The 16,520-nt window shown below is 42.2% G+C and overlaps 1 protein-coding gene across 1 annotated transcript in view; it reads right to left on the reverse strand.

Annotated features, from left to right (window-relative positions):
• CLVS2 (clavesin 2) overlaps positions 1–16,520 on the reverse strand; it is a 67,820-nt gene that overhangs the window by 41,434 nt on the left and 9,866 nt on the right. Inside the window, exon 2 of the mRNA XM_050949837.1 lies at positions 13,696–13,870. Coding sequence (XP_050805794.1) covers positions 13,696–13,870 — 175 coding nt within the window. The remainder of the gene's footprint in view (positions 1–13,695; positions 13,871–16,520) is intronic.

A 16,520-nucleotide genomic window follows, 5' to 3' on the forward strand; every position in this document is an offset into this window, starting at 1 on the left:
AGAAAGTGAAATGCCTTTAATACAGTTTCTTGATGGTTTTAATATTGATTTAGTCAAGAGGAACAAATTGTTCATTTACCATTCAACACCACAGAGAAAAAACAGGAAAGAATTATTTATGTATCTGTTTGAAAGATAGTAGGATGTCTGTGGGTGTCACTTAGAAAAGACAAACATATAGCAAGTCTCTCAAAAGATATAGTATTTAAGTTTATCTCACAAAATTCAGTGAATAGAAACAACTCTGAGTTTTTACCCATTTCATTGCAATCAAATTTAGGTGTCAAAGGAAAGGAGATACGAGTTTCTAGCTCAGGCAGCTATGCATATGAGGCACAAAAATTTTATTTTTTTCCCCACTCATTTCTCGTCATTCTTTTTAGACTAGATACAGTTCTGTTTGCTATGGCTACAAATATAAAAGCAAACACACCTCTTTAGGCAGCTTAAGTGCCTGTGTGTAGCTGGGTGTTCATGTTTGGAGGAAATTTTCACTAAAATAACCATACATCAGTTAGGAATTACTGGCTCCATCTTCCTATAGGATACTCAGTAACAAACATTCAGAGGCAAACAGCCCCATACCAAGCCAGTAAGTCCGGTAAGGAAAAAAAAACCCAAAACATTTAGCTCTTATATAGCACTTTTCATGAGTAGATCTCAAAGCATTTTACAAAGGAGGTTACTATCATTAACCTCATTTTACAGATGGGAAAACTGAGGCAGAGAGGCAAAGTGACTTGCCTAAAGATCACCCAGCAGGCCAGTGGCAGAACCAAGAGTAAAACCAAGGCCTTTTGAGTCCCAGTAGTCTATCCATTAAAGTGTCAGAAAACAAAACACCACCACACACACATGAAAAAACATTTTCTGCAGATTCTGTTAAGCTTTTCTAGGCAGGCATACAAACAATACACTGAAGGCACTGTGGGGAGAGGAGGTGTGCACACACAAATGCTCTCACACAACCTCTGACGGACACTAGTAATGAATATTAGAAGGTACACAAGCCTTTACTATTATAGTAGGAAGTACCTGGCTGAAGGGAACAGAAACAAAAGTGTTAATAGAAACATCATCTCCATTTGCTTATCTATGACAGTCATAGCAGCAGCAGCGTGCCCAGCCCCTGACAGAATTTCTCAGTCATCACTGCAGTTCCACAAAGCCAGAGACAACAGACTGTACCATTCAGTTATCCGGTGCTGCTGTCACCTCTGGGACATCAGAGTCTGCTGTACAAAAGCAACAGGTTGTCAAGCCTGTGGCTAAGGACATTTAGGAGGGAAAAAGCAACATCAAGACCATACAATGGTAACATGAGTCATCAAAAAGAATAATTGGGCAGGAGAAGAAAGTGTATATGAAGGGTAGTGACAGTCCAATTATTTTGGCTTCATTTCTACCACTTACAATAAGAGCACACATGGCCTTAGCTGTTCCCTTGTGTCATCAAATGGATTCTATTTTAATTGGCTTTCCATAGTGGTTTCTTCAGAGGCTTGACTGTCACCTTCATCTGATCCTGCACTGATTTTCTCTGAAGTTTCTTCTTTCCATGGCTTCCAGGATCAATTAATGTGCTATAAATAGGTTGGTCAGTTTCTCTTCACTGTTTTCATTATACTGAACCCACACTCACTGCCTGATGTTCCTTGTTGTAAGCAATAAGGTGGACTATATTAATAGCAAAGGTATGAAGATGCTCTCAGGTTTTCCAATGCAAATGTGGAAGTTTTAATCAATAGCTCAATATTCCCAAATAAAAAGCTTCAAGAAAGAATCAAGGTTGGAAGTGTGCCTCAGTAGAGTCCAGTTCATACACCAAATCAATAATAAATGGTTTCCAAAAAAACTACCTCTTAAAAAGCCCAAATATTAAGGAATCTGGAAGTGAACATTACGGGATTCAGCCAGTTCCTCATTGCCAGATAATTCTCCTCTCCACTCCAGTCAGTCACTGTCACTTAACTCTGTCTCTGTTCTGTAATGGAAATATGCTGTAAATGTACACAGTTGGCTTCATATTGTGCTTACATATGCAGTAAAGTTTCTGAAAGGACTTTAGTCCCAGGGTCATTAGGTTGAGATCCTCTGGCTTATAGAACTTTTTCTTTCTGAGCCCCTCCCACCCCTACAAACATGCTCTAAACTCCACAGCCCACCTGTGCCACAATAACTGGTTTTCTGCATATAAAAGCCAGAGTTGGCATTAGGGGGTAGCAAGCAGGGCAATTGCCTTGAGACCCAAAATGGGTGACGCTACATTGCTCAGGCTTCAGCTCCAGGTGGCAGGGATCAGGGCCTCGGCTTCAGCCCCATGCAGTGGGGTTTTGGCTTTCTACTCTGGGCCCCAGAGAGTGCTGACCCTGGTTGGTGACCCCCCGAAACCTGCTTGTGCTCCCCCAGGAGGCCTCAGACCCTAGGTTGAGAACCACTGCTAGAGCCACAGTGTGATGCACTGGTGGAAGAGAAAAATATTTTTATGAATAAAACTGGAGTAGCTTGGTGGTATGCAATGGGTTGACTCAGTCATACTGCCAGTATATGTAAGTGTGTGGTTTCACAAGACTGGGTCTTGATTTTTGTATCTACTCATTCTAAAAGCAAACAGGGTACATCACTAACATTGCAGTACAGTGCATGTGATTATATACTGGAAATAGATTATTTGATTATGAAATGAAATTGTACAAGCATTTATAATTTAACTGGCTGGATAAGACACTTTTTTCCCCATCCCTTCAAGCCTCCACCACACCTCTCCTCCATATCCCACAATCCTCCTGCTCCCCTATGTTCATGTCCATCCACTCTGCCCCTGGCTCCCTGCACTCTCTTCTTCCCTTTCATGTGCCACCAGGCTCCTGACCCCTCTACCATATCCCTAAGGGTATCTACACCACTGCCAGGAGCATGCTTTCCAGCACAGGCAGACACATGCACTCACTTATAGACTCATAGACTCTAGGACTGGAAGAGACCTCGAGAGGTCATCGAGTCCAGTCCCCTGCCCTCATGGCAGGACCAAATACTGTCTAGACCATCCCTAATAGACATTTATCTAACCTACTCTTAAATATCTCCAGAGATGGAGATTCCACAACTTCCCTAGGCAATCTATTCCAGTGTTTAACTACCCTGACAGTTAGGAACTTTTTCCTAATGTCCAGCCTAAATCTCCCTTGCTGCAGTTTAAGCCCATTGCTTCTTGTTCTATCATTGGAGGCTAAGGTGAACAAGTTTTCTCCCTCCTCCTGATGACACCCTTTTAGATACCTGAAAACTGCTATCATGTCCCCTCTCAGTCTTCTCTTTTCCAAACTAAACAAACCCAATTCCTTCAGCCTTCCTTCATAGGTCATGTTCTCAAGACCTTTAATCATTCTTGTTGCTCTTCTCTGCACCCTCTCCAATTTCTCCACATCTTTCTTGAAATGCAGTGCCCAGAACTGGACACAATACTCCAGTTGAGGCCTAACTTTGCTTGACCTAGAACACTAAAAATACCAGTGTAGACAGAGTGAGAGGGGGCAGCAAGGGCTATAAACAGGGCGAATGGAGAAGCCACCCAGACACAAAGCCGCGGGTGCAGAAAAATGGGGCCAGAGGCAACATGTGGAGATGGGGTTGGTGGGTCATGTGCCCCCTCCCCCCGGATTTTTTTATTACACCCTACAACCCAGACAGGCTATTGGCCCATTGAGGTGAACTGGAGGTGACACTCCCTTTCAGAGCCCCCCTGCGGGCATGTCCCAGTCTGACCTCGCTCCTCTTGGGGGCACACCTCACAGTTTGAAAACCTCTGTGGGGTGGTCCCCTTGAACCTTTAAATTGTGCCCCCGCATTATCAACAGTTATGCGTTGCCTTTGAACGGGGTGGAAAATGACAAATAACCAGTAGTGGGTGCAAATATGCTTGCTTGCCTGGGTGCTAAAATGCCTAGTTACAGCTCTGCGGGCAGCAGCTCAGGTTAGCTGCCTGAGTACAAATCTGCCCAGACTCCCCGGCTATATACTTCAGCAGCTGCCCATGACACTGCCAGTGCACTCCCAAACTAGGCTGCTATTTTTAGCACACTAGCTCAATTGGAGCTAGTAAGCGTCAATCCACCCATGCTAGGAAGCAGGCTGCAGTGCAGACAAACTCTCATAGAGCCCCCTTTCAAGACTGAGGAGCATAACACAGTTTTCAGGGAGTTTTAACAAGGTGGCAAGTTTGAAACATTAGTATCAAATTGTTAGCTATAGGTGCCCCAAAATGGCTCATGCTTTTTTAAAGAGGCTCCCCTTTTAAATCATTTTAACTTGGCAAAGTAATTATTTACCTGAAAATCCTATCACAGATGAGGTTATAAATTTGATGAAGACACACTGAATTATTCCCACAAAACAAAGAGGTTGAATCCCTGCGTTAGAAACATCCCCTCTTTAGAAGTGGAATTCAACCTTACCTGTGGAGGCACTACAGCAGGAAAGTTAGTTCTGACATATGCCACAAAGAAGTGACTAGCTCTACTCCATTGCTGGAGTGCCAAAAGTGTTCTGAGCGAGATGCTGGTATGTCATATTATTCTCAGTTCCAGATGGTGGAGATGCATTCAATTTTATCGACTGAAGCACACTTCAAATTCTACCCTTGGATTTACATGCACAGATCTCACTGACTTCACCGGAAGGCACATGCAAATGTCTGAAGGGCAGATTTTGTGCATGTCATAGCTCCGTTTAATCCTCAGGCCCTTGTCAGCGGTGCCCTTTTGGAGTCTTGCTTGATATTTGGAGATTGGATACTATCTCATGCACCGGGGTGTGGCTCCAAGTGCAGACTCATTTGATATATGTACACGCATGCTTGTAGACATCTGGATAGCACTAACTCTAGCTAACATTGCAAAGCAATCTCCATTAGTTGGTAGCCTCTTTTCACATGCTCCTTGCTTTCCAAAACATTCAACTTTGGGACTGAAACATGCAAGGTGGGAAATATGAGCAAAGCCTCACTGGCCTTTATTTAAGTTATGGGAGATATCGGGAAAAAAATAATAGATACTTTTCCTAGCCTGCATAGCAACAATATTCATATTGAGTCACAGCTGTTCATTAATTAAATATTTGACCTATGCAGGAAGTGAGGGGAAATTGGTTTCCAGACATTCAGGTGGTGTATTACGTCACAAGTCAAAGTGTGAACATTTTAGGAAGAGACCATATTTCCCACAACAATAGGGACTCTACAGTTTTCACTACATGTTGCAAATGTGAGGCTTGCAGTTCTCTTTTAAAGATTATGGTCCAGTTCCTCAACTGCTGTAAATCACCACGAATCCCCATTGCCTGGGGTGACTGCTGCCAGAATACCGTGTTCAGTTCTGGTGCCCATAATTCAAGAAGGATGATAAATTAGAGAGGGTTCAGAGAAGAGCCATGAGAAAACATAAAGGATTAGAAAACCTGCCTTATAGTGATAAGATAAATAGACTGAACTCATTGAGTCTAACAAAAAGAAGGTTAAGGGGTGACATGATCACAGTGTAAGTATGTACGTGGGAAAATATTTAATAATGGTCTCTTCAATCTGGCAGAGAAAGTTATAATATGACTCAATGTTTGGAAGTTTCAGCTAGACAAATTCAGACAGGAAACAAGGTGTAAATTTTTGCCAGTGAGGTTAATTAACTACTGAAACAATTTACCAAGGGTTACGGTGGACTCTCCATCATTGACAATTTTTAAATCAAGATTGGATGTTTTTCCTCAAAGCTCTGCTCTGGGAATTATTTTGGTGAAGTTCTATGGCCTGTAATCTGATCTCCTGTAGAACACATGATCATAACAGTCCCTTCTAGCCTTGGAATCCAGGACTTCAACGAGGCTACACCAACTACAGCAGCTGAGTACTGAATCCGCTATATTCTTCCAAAGATACAACCTTGACAGATGGGAAACTATCTCCAGACAAATGCTTTCCATCAGAGGATCCCAAATGCACTTAGCAAACATTAGTTAAATGACATTGCTGTATTTACTGGACGGTAGTAGCTCGTAGCCAAATTTAAATTGGCTTAGACGGATCACTCATGTGAGCTGACTACTTGCTAAGAAACTGTAAACAAGGACTAAAGACAAATAGTGATTTCGGGGGGGGGGGGGAATATACAGCAGGGTACTACAGGATTACATATGCAAAGACAGTGTGTCAGAAAAGGGTAATAAAAGTCCACCTCTGATATGGTCACAATTGGATGCTGGGCATCACAGTACCAGAAAGATTAATAAACTAGACTGAGTTTCAGAGAAGAGCCCCAGAAAGTGATCAGGCAGCTGTACATATATGAGAAAAGATTTAAAGAGCTAACAATGTAGCTTGCAGATAATAGGGGGCAGGGGTAGGGAGGTTTCATAACAGTCTAGAAATATCTGAAAGATGTTAAACACCACTGATGGTGAAGAACCATTTAGGGTGGTTCTCAGATTCACGGACAGTGTCAAAAGGGACCATGGTGATCATCTATTCTAATCCCCTGCATAACACAGGCCATATAAATTCACCCAGCAAATCCTGCATTGAACCCTATCACTTGTGGTGCAATACTCAGGTGTATAAGTTGAAGTAATGGGATGAAGTTATGGAAGAGAAAATATTAGGATGAATATCAAGGAAAAGAATGGAAACAAAAAGATGTCTTAAGTCATGGAATGGTCTCAAGGGACATGGAAGACCCATTGCTGAGGATGAGTGCTGGTCAGGAATTTTCAGATGAAAATATTTTCTCATTGGAAAATGTCAGTGTGTCAGAACCAGAGTATTTAATGGGAATGTGCCAGTTTCAACAAAACTGATGTTTGGTAGGTTTCTCAGGTCCAAGGTGGAATTTCTGGCCAGGGAGAATGCAAGCCCTCAGAATTGCCAATAGCTCATTGGTTAGGCCACTCACCTTAGACAAGAAAGGCCCAGGTTAAAGTCCCTGAATCAGAAAGAGCAGGAGCTTGACTCTGGTTCGCCCACATCCCAGGTGAGTACCCAAAACACCAGTCTATTGGCTATTCTGGAGACACTTTCCCATTTTTCCCCTCAGCTCTACTTGGGCCTTCTAAAATCAAGACACTAGAAACTATAATGCAGGAAATAATTCTGTATTGGCAGGAAGGTTAACTGGATGATCTAAAACATTGTTTTGATTTCTGTGAGACAGCAAGACCCTAATTCACACAGCATTTAATATGTTTAAATGCTTTGCCAAAAGTGGACGGATAGAAGCTCATGCTAAAGTGTTTTGTTGTATTGGCAGAGGTTACCTGGGAATTCAGTGGCACAGCCAGGAATACACCCACTGCTCTTGTTTCCCAGCGTTGAAGCTGAACCGAAAAGACTTCTTCCAATACCAGCAGCACCCCGTCCACCTCAATGAAAGGGGAACTTGATGGCCTAATCAGGGCCATTTGTTTGCTACCATTATTCAGCCTAGGCAATCTCTGCTTTAATTTGTTCAACCAAAGAAGTGAAACATGGTTAGAGCTTAAGACTGGCTAATGTAGAGGTAGTTTTCAAGTGCAAGAAGTATGAAATGTTTCCAATATTGGTATTGTTTGAAAAATGGACACTGTTCTCTGGACATACAGCTAATGAAGAGCCACGGCAACAGAACAGTTTCATTGGCTTTCAATGAGCCAAGACTACTTTTCATAAGTAAGAAGAAAACTCCAGATAAAATGCTGCTTCCTCTTCAATTCCCCTCACCCCATCTTCCAAATGCCACCAGAGCCTAAGGGGAAGGTTTTCTGGGTGGTGTAATGAAGGAATCAGCAGCAGATGAGCTGTGACAAGTTACTTAGGAAACTCCGCTCCAAGCTGGTATTGCAGACTCAGCTTATTGCCTCTCCTACAAATTGGTTCAAGTGCTTGCACTTCGTTAGGCCGGCTGTGACAATGTTCACCCACCTTTGCCAAGTACTTTGAGAAGTACAGATGGAAAAGTGTTATTAGTTACTACAGTTTTAGATGTTGTAATTAAGGATCAGAAAGGTTCAACAGCTTGGCTGGGAGGCCCTGTGGATTACACACTGACTGTGCAGCTAACTAATGTGGGTTCTAGCCTTGGCTCCGATTCTTAATTTACTAAGCTATTTTATTGACACTTAGAATGAATGTAGGGTGGCACTGTGCATACCCACTTTTTGGTGGGGGCTCAAGGGGGTGAGGGGTAGCTACACAGTGAACATGCTGATCACGTACCAATGTGCTTTGACTAAGATAAGAGTTGTTCGTGTGGAACAATATCATAGTCAACACAGCTCACCCCTTTATCAAATCGGACACATTCCATTCTATTTCCTTGGGTTTTGTTGGGGGAGTTTAAGAGAAAAAAGTGAAAGGTTTTAAAAAATTCTGGGAAATTAAGAAGCCAAAACCTTCATTTGACAAAAACATTAAGGCCGCTGAGTGACATCATTTACAAAACCCAAACACTTAAAAGCAAGAAAATGAATAGTTAAGATAATCATAAATCTTGTATTGTCTATATAACACATTATCAAACTTTTAAATATGTTTATTTCATCACATGCTTGCTGCTGAACTTACTTTGATGATTATGATCATCATCATCATCATCAGAAGCAAGCTCCCCACAGACTGGGACACATTAACTCAAAGCAGCACCAGACCCTGCCAGAACAACAGAAGCAAAACCTGCAGATATATCTCCACTGTTACAGTGATTAACACACCTTTCAAGATTCGTGGGTCCTACTCATGCCTATCACAACATGTATTGTCCCTCATCCAGTGCACTGAATGCACTAATAATTATGTGGGTGTTAGGGGACAATAGCTGAGGAAGCATTGTTCTAAGTCAGCCACAAAAATGTTGGCATACAGTGGGGCCATGTGGGTATCCATAGCAGTCCTGCTGATTTGAAGGTATAAATTGTCCCCAAATCTGAAATAGCTGTGGATGAGGACAAAGTCACAAAGTTCAGCCACCAGGTTTGCTGTGATAGTATCGGGGATGCTATTCCTGACAGCTTGCAGTACATCTTTGTGTGGAATGTTTGTGTAGAGAGCTTCTACATTAGATGTGGGCAAATTACGGCCCGCGAGCCACATCTGGCCCACAGAACCATCCTGCCCAGCCCCTGAGCTCCCAGCCAGGGAGCCTAGTCCCCAGCCCCTCTCCTACTGTTCCCCCTCCCCAGCAGCCACACTGCCGCACGGGCAGTACTCTGGCTTACCACTTCCGCTGGGCAGTGTGGGGAGCACAGCTGGCTTTGGCTGGGTGTCACAGCTGCGAGCTTCTGCTGCTGGTAAGGGGGCAGGGAGTGGGGGGGTTGGGTAAAGGAGCGGAGGGTCCTGAGGGGTGGTTAGGGGATGGGGAACAGGGAGGGATGGGAGTGGGAGTCTCAGGGGGCCTGTCAGGGGGTGGGGATGTGAATAGGGGGCGGAATGGCAGTCAGGACAGGGAGCAGGGAGGGTTGGATAAGGGGGTGCGATCCCGGGGGACAGTTACGGGCAGTCAGAGAGGGGGCGGTCAGGGGACAAGGAGCAGGGGGGGTTGGATAGGGGGTGGGGATTTTGAGGGGGGCAGTCAGGGGGCAGGAAGTGGGAGGGGGAAGATAGGGGGCGGGGACCAGGCTGTTTGGGGAGGCACAGCGTTCCCTACCCAGCCCGCCATACCGTTGCACAATCCTAATGTGGCCCTTGGGCCAAAAAGTTTGCCCACCCCATTCTACATCCACAGTGGCTAGGATGGTGTATTCTAGTCTCTGGTCACTAAGACCTGGTCTTTAAAGGAAACCCACACAACACTGTCAAAAGACGAGCCTGGTGTCTTAAATTCATAACATTGCTACATACTAAAAATTATGGTCTTTATAAAAAACACTGGATTTATGGCTTATTATAACAATCTGCAACACACTAACCCCCCTTTTTATTTTATAAACAGGGTTATTAACAGGCCACTTCATCTTAAATAGTCCCTTACAATATGTGCCAACTACTTATGCTAAATTGGTTTGAGCTTGTATTTAGCTGTGACACCGAGTACCTTTCCCAGACCTGAAAAAGAGACGTGTTGCTTGAAATCATCTCTCTCACCCACAGAAGTTGATCTAACGAGAAATATTACCTCACCCATCTTGTCTCTAAAAAGAATGGTGGCACTCTGAAAGCTGCCCAGAAATCTGGAGCAATAGTAAAAGGGCATTAGTAATAGGCTAGAGGAATGAGTTGCTGCACAGAGGGTAGGTCAGGTGGTGAAAAGTTGCTGACAAATGCAACTTACTACCTGGGTATCACCACCAAAAGGCAGCATAGCTGCTTCATTTGCTGTTAGAGCCCTGGTACACTAAAGCTGGCCTACTTTTGTGACACAGACTTCCTAGATTTCACTGGGTCATCTGGTCACGATTGTGCAAAGTACGCTTTTTTTTTCCGTAATAGGAAAGAAAAATCATACAAATAGAAATATAGATCAATAAAAATGTCAAGCAGGCCACTTACTGTGAGAAAGTGAAACCAAGACTGAAAGTCTGTTACTGAGAAGGCATGGCTTCTCCTGACTGACCAAAGATATTGAATTGCCACATGTTCTAAGCTCACTGCCTACATAGGCTATAAGCAGCACCTGACATTCAGATCAGTAATTTTGTGGTCTCACTGGCCCGTGGAAAATTATTAAAGTGTACAACTGTGTCTATAACTGGTATGACCACAACATAACCGCGCTGATAAGGCAAGAGAGCCGTGCACAGAAGGCAGTTAATTAACACCATAACATACATGTGCCAGGAGTCAGCAAAGTGCTATATTACAAGCCAAATTGTATCTCTTTGAATCCACAGTATTAGATCCATGTAGCACCTTGGCCACCACCACCACCTCTATTTCCCCTTCAGCAGGGCCCCTTTAAGAATTCACTCAGTCACCTTCCAGTCCCCTTCTCAGCCCAAAATACACTGAATTTACCCTTCACCAGGCTGGCAACACACTTTGTCAAAAACAGAACTCAAAAGTCCCAAAACAAACACAAAGTCATTTCCTGAGATTACTGTCAGGCCTCCAGCCATCCCAGCTACTTCTCCCAACCACACAACCCCCTTGCTGCTTCCTGCTGCCTTTTAAATTTGAATCACCTGATTCATCTTAGATGGGGCTAACCAGGGCTAGCTTAGTCTCAGGCTCTCCAACCCAAGGACAAGCCATCCTGTTACAATCCAGTTAGACTTTGTGGCAGTATAAGGATAGAAAGTGAAGAGGTGTTTAAAGAAGAAGCTATGTGGTGGATCTAAAAGTTCCAACCTTGTTGATGACCGATAAGGATGTCCTTACAGCGCTATATGATGAACCTTCTGGGGGGTTTTCAGTTTGATTTTTTAAAACCTAGAAAATTTCACCCCCCGCCAAAATGTTAAAAAACATTAATAATCTTGCAAAGTCAAGCATTCAGAAGTTACAGCATCTCAGAATTCAGTTAAATGTTAAAATGTTAAGTCTGAAAAATCAGGCCATAGGCATGTTATATTGGGCACCCAAAAATTAATGAGAACTTTTGACTTTAATCTCTCTTTGCCTCTGTTTCCCATATGAGAATGGGGATGATGCCTGCCTCTCATTCCCTCCCCTTTTGTGCAGATTTGTGCAGATAACTTCAGTATTATTTGTGAAGCACACATGCTATAGTGATAAGTGCCATGGAAAAGCCCCTAAGTTTGAATAGTGTGCAGTAAATAAGTCAAAGAATTTTCCTCCAGGGCAGATTGGCAGAGGAATCTTGGGGGGGGCAGGGGTTGCCTTCCTCTGCAGCGTGGGGCATGGGTCACTTGCTGGAGGATTCCCTGCACCTTGAAGTCTTTAAACCACGATTTGAGGACTTCAATAGCTCAGCCATAGAATAGGGGTTTGATACAGGAGTGGGTGGGTGTGATTCTGTTGCCTGTGTTGTGCAGGAGGTCAGACTAGATGATCATAATGGTCCCTTCTGACCTTAAAGTCTATGATTCTATGAAGTCATGGGGCGTTCCAGTGAATGAGGAGAAAACAGAATATTGAATAGTCACTCATTCAGAGAGCACCATCCACCTGTTTAAGGAATAAGGCAGTGGGCCTGTGCAAAACCAGTATATGATCATGTAATGAAAAACTGTATCATAATGCATATGCACAAGGGGACTGAATTAAAGTGGCATGGGCAATCTTCATTCTGGCACTTCCTAACTTTTGAGTGCTTGACATATTTCTATATTATACACACAAAAATTAGGTGCTGAGAGTGTGCCCAGGTCTACACTATCAACTTAATAACTACATTGCTCAGGGGTGTGAAAAATCCACACCCCTGAGCAATGTTGTTATACTGTCTCTATAGACAGCGCTACTGACCGGAGGACTTCTGTCAACACAGCTACTGCCTCTCATGGAGGTGAATTAACGACGCTGACAGGAGAAGTAGCATCCTCACTGAAGCACTGCAGCTGCACCACTGCAGCGTTTTAGGTGTAGACCTGCCCTTAGTCAAATGCTGACTGATACTGCAGAATAAAAATCACACACTAAATCCAAACTTCCCAAAAACAAGAGGAAAAACCCCACACAAATAAAACACATACAGTGAACTTAGTCTCTCAAATACCTTGTGCCACTTTTTGCCATTTCTGTTCAAAGCATAACAACCCAACCTGCATCTTTGCTCTTTGTCCTCACAGCCCAGCTTACACACAGACTGTTTATTTTAGCTCATTGTTCCACATGTGGGGCTTGCTTGTCCTCTCACTTATACTGATACAAATCCAGAGTAATCCCAGTCAAGTCCATGGAGCTCCACCGGAGTAAGTGAGGGGAGAATCAGGATCACAGTCTGTTAGTTCTAACCTTTCACCTATGTGGTAGTAGACTGAGCACTGGTTAAGGCATTTCAAGAATTAGATCAAAACTTGACCCAGCACTACACAATTCCTGCAAAGCTAGCATTATCCAAGTGAGTAAAATGCAAAGATAAGGTGGTTCTTTGGTTTTATACAAGTAATGAAAATGTTTAAATAATTAAAATCAGAAAAAAAAACCAAAGAAAAGGAATATATGGTCTTATAAAAGCAAAGCACACTGCCACAAGGGTGAGTCACAGGTATTTTTCCATAAGGATTACTGCGTGCATTCAAGTGAGCAATTATTTCACAGATTACAGTTTTTCATTTTAACAATCATTAAAGACCACAGAAAACAACTGGCGGTTGTGTAGTGTCCTTCACAATGTCTCTGGGCCAAGCAGAATGCTCTAAAATTATCAGCAACTATAGCAGCTGTAAATTACAGTAAATATATAGGGTCTCAATCCTCCAATGTGCCGAGCACTTTGTATCTTGATTCAGAAAATACTTAAGCACTTGCTTAACTTTAAGCCAGGGCACAGTCCCAGTGAAGTCAGATGTGAAACTAAAGAGCCCTGCACCTTGCAGGATCAAGCACTAGGGTGTGATTCTACTGCCATTGAAGTCAATGACAAAACTCCTGTTGAGGGAGCCAGGCCAGGCCCATAGTTCATTAGCCCTGTCCGAAATGATGAGGCAACCCAATTATCTCAAAAGGTGAAAATGTCCCTATTTTAAACAAATGTGCCTTTTCTGTTTGTTTTGAATATGCAGGTTTTCAACCTGGAGCCAAGGAAATAGAGTAAGGAGTGAAAAAGGGAACCTTACCTGAAGGCCCTCTATGGCTAATCTCAGCATGCTTGGTGTGAGTTTGGAGGCCTGCTTGAAGGTGAAGTTGCTCCAGTCTATAATCAAAACAAATCCATTCACTTGAAGTTCAGGATCTTCAATCATGGCTTCTAAAGAAAGAAGTATGGCACGCAAAATATCCACCAGTGTGTACCTGTCAATAATAGAGGGTGAACTGGGTTAGGCTAACCAGAAGGGAATGATGAGGGCATGCAAAAACATGATTTAGAAAACTTCTAACCATTTTCTTTCATGTTATTTATCAAATATGTAATCCAAAGGATGGATTTTGATTTTATATTTGCCATATAGGTATCCTCGGATAAAATTAGCTATCAAATATATGCAGCAAAAATATAAACTGCAAAAGCAAATGTAAATTTTCCCCATAGAAAGTAACAACCTTCTGAGCTGCCTAATTATTTTCCCATTTATCAAATGTATATACTGTAAGATCTGTGCAACTTCTATTGTTTTAAGATCATAGCTGCATGGACGACTATTACACTCCAACACTACAAATATGCACCCAATGTTCCCTGGCATAACTTTCCAAAAGTAGAGATTACAACTCCCCAGTCTTCAACTGCTAACAAAAGGGTATTTCAACACCTCTCTCTCTCCTTATTGTTCACTCTCAGATACATGAAGCACACTGTAGAATTTTCAACGCAAAACAAAAGAGTCTCTTCTTCATGAAAAAAAACAAAACATACCACTGCTTTGGAACACCTCTGGTTAAAGGCAATGTCAGTCTACTAAGATTTAATTAATTGCCTTCTGAGTACTTTTTACCCCCTAGCAAGGCAGTTTCCATACTCAATTTAGAATCTGATGATCATTTTCATCTGCTACATTCCACATTAAATTTTAGTACAGAGAGATTGCATAATGTGTGCATGCTGCATCTAAAAATAGAAATAGTACATAATGGTGTATTTTAAACACACATAAAGATTCCTATATAAATAAAGCAGCAAAGAATCCTGTGGCATCTTATAGACTAACAGACGTTCTGGAGCATGAGCTTTCGTGGGTGAATATCCACTTCGTCAGATGCATGTCGTGGAAATTTCCAGGGGCAGGTATATATATGCAAGCAAGCTAGAGATAATGAGGTTAACCTCACATATATACCTGCCCCTGGAAATTTCCACTACATGCATCTGACGAAGTGGGTATTCACCCATGAAAGCTCATGCTCCAAAACGTCTGTTAGTCTATAAGGTGCCACAGGATTCTTTGCTGCTTTTACAGATCCAGACTAACACGGCTACCCCTCTGATACTATATAAATAAACATGCAATAGAAATTATAATTCCATGCTGGTCTCACTACCTAAATTTGGCCATAGCCTAGTATAGCCTATAAAAGCTGTGGATTTTCCAGAGTAGGTTGCTAAGAGGTTCTTCCTTATTCCAAGGAGGTTATTCCCTTGTAATTATTCTGCCAGCTGAACACTACTGGTAAAGGCCCCAAGTCTGCAAAGAGATCTGCTTGCAAACCAAAAAACAAACTGGGGAAAATGGTAAGCATGTTTCATGAAAAAAATTGAAAGAAATTAAACATTTTTCATTTCATTCAATTATTTTCATGATTTTTTTTATTTTAAAAAAATTCATTTTGAAATCTTTCAAACTGATTTGTCAAGATAAATCCCATTCTCTACTATATGTTAAAACTTTCCTCCTTTTTCCCCTGCTCGTAAAAAGTGGGCATGGTAGTAAGAGAAAGTTGGGGGAAAAGCCAATTTCTCTCTCTCTCACTTTGTTACCTTCTCTTTCTTTACTTACAATGAAAACTTTAAAAAGGGGAAAGGTGGAATTGCCTTATAATTTCCAAATGAAAGATAGCAAAAGGATAAAATCTTTCAATTTTTGTCAAAAATTTTATTTATTTTTATTTAAAGTTTCCATAAAGTGAAATTTTCCATGGAAAAAAAGTCAGTCTTTGAAACTCCATTTTTGATGCAAAATGGTCAAAACCATTTTGACCAGCTGTACACAAACTGTTACACCCCTATGTGTCCTATTGGAGTCAGCAGGGCTGTGCATGACCATAGGAGCTGACTACAGCAGATCCCTTTGCACGACTGCTTTCAGCATTCCACAGCCACTCATAACTGGCCACTTTCCAGAAGCAGTGTGATAGACTCCAACCAGCCTAACTGTCATATATGACATCCAGTCAAAGAGAAAACATTTAAAAATTAAAAAAGGAACTTGAGCTGTCAGCTCTATCCCAAAGCTCAACTGGAGGGAAAAAAGACTCATCAGCTCAAAGAGGTCTCTCCCACGTATGGTGTATGTACAGGAAATTCTGTGAGCATTCTTCAGATCCAGTATAAACCACAGAGGAGACCAAGCACCAAGTTTTTACCATGATGTCATCAAATCCTGTGTTTCAGATAGACAGACAGATAGAAATATATATGTATATGTTAATCTGAGACATCATGAATCCTCCTATGTAGTCCTCTCCTAACCCCACCACTGGAAAAGAGTGCAGGATACACAGTGGTCTTGAAAACACCCAGTACAGTCTATATTGCACTGTTGGTAACACGAGCACTAAAAAACACACCCACTTTTTTTCTACTGTAAAAGCAGCTGCAGCTGTCTTGTTTGGGAGCATGTGAGCTCCATCACTTTGACAGAGTGCCCTGCACTCTTTTCCAGTGGTGGGAAATGGAAGAGACACAAGCATACTCTTCCACAGGCACACTAACTTGTATTAGAGATGATGAGAAAAGTCAAAATTTTGATGAAAGAGAGAAAATAGTCCATAAAAATGTTCACCAAAA

Source organism: Gopherus flavomarginatus, chromosome 4 (genome assembly GCF_025201925.1).
Source record: "Gopherus flavomarginatus isolate rGopFla2 chromosome 4, rGopFla2.mat.asm, whole genome shotgun sequence".
Lineage (NCBI taxonomy): Eukaryota > Metazoa > Chordata > Testudines > Testudinidae > Gopherus > Gopherus flavomarginatus.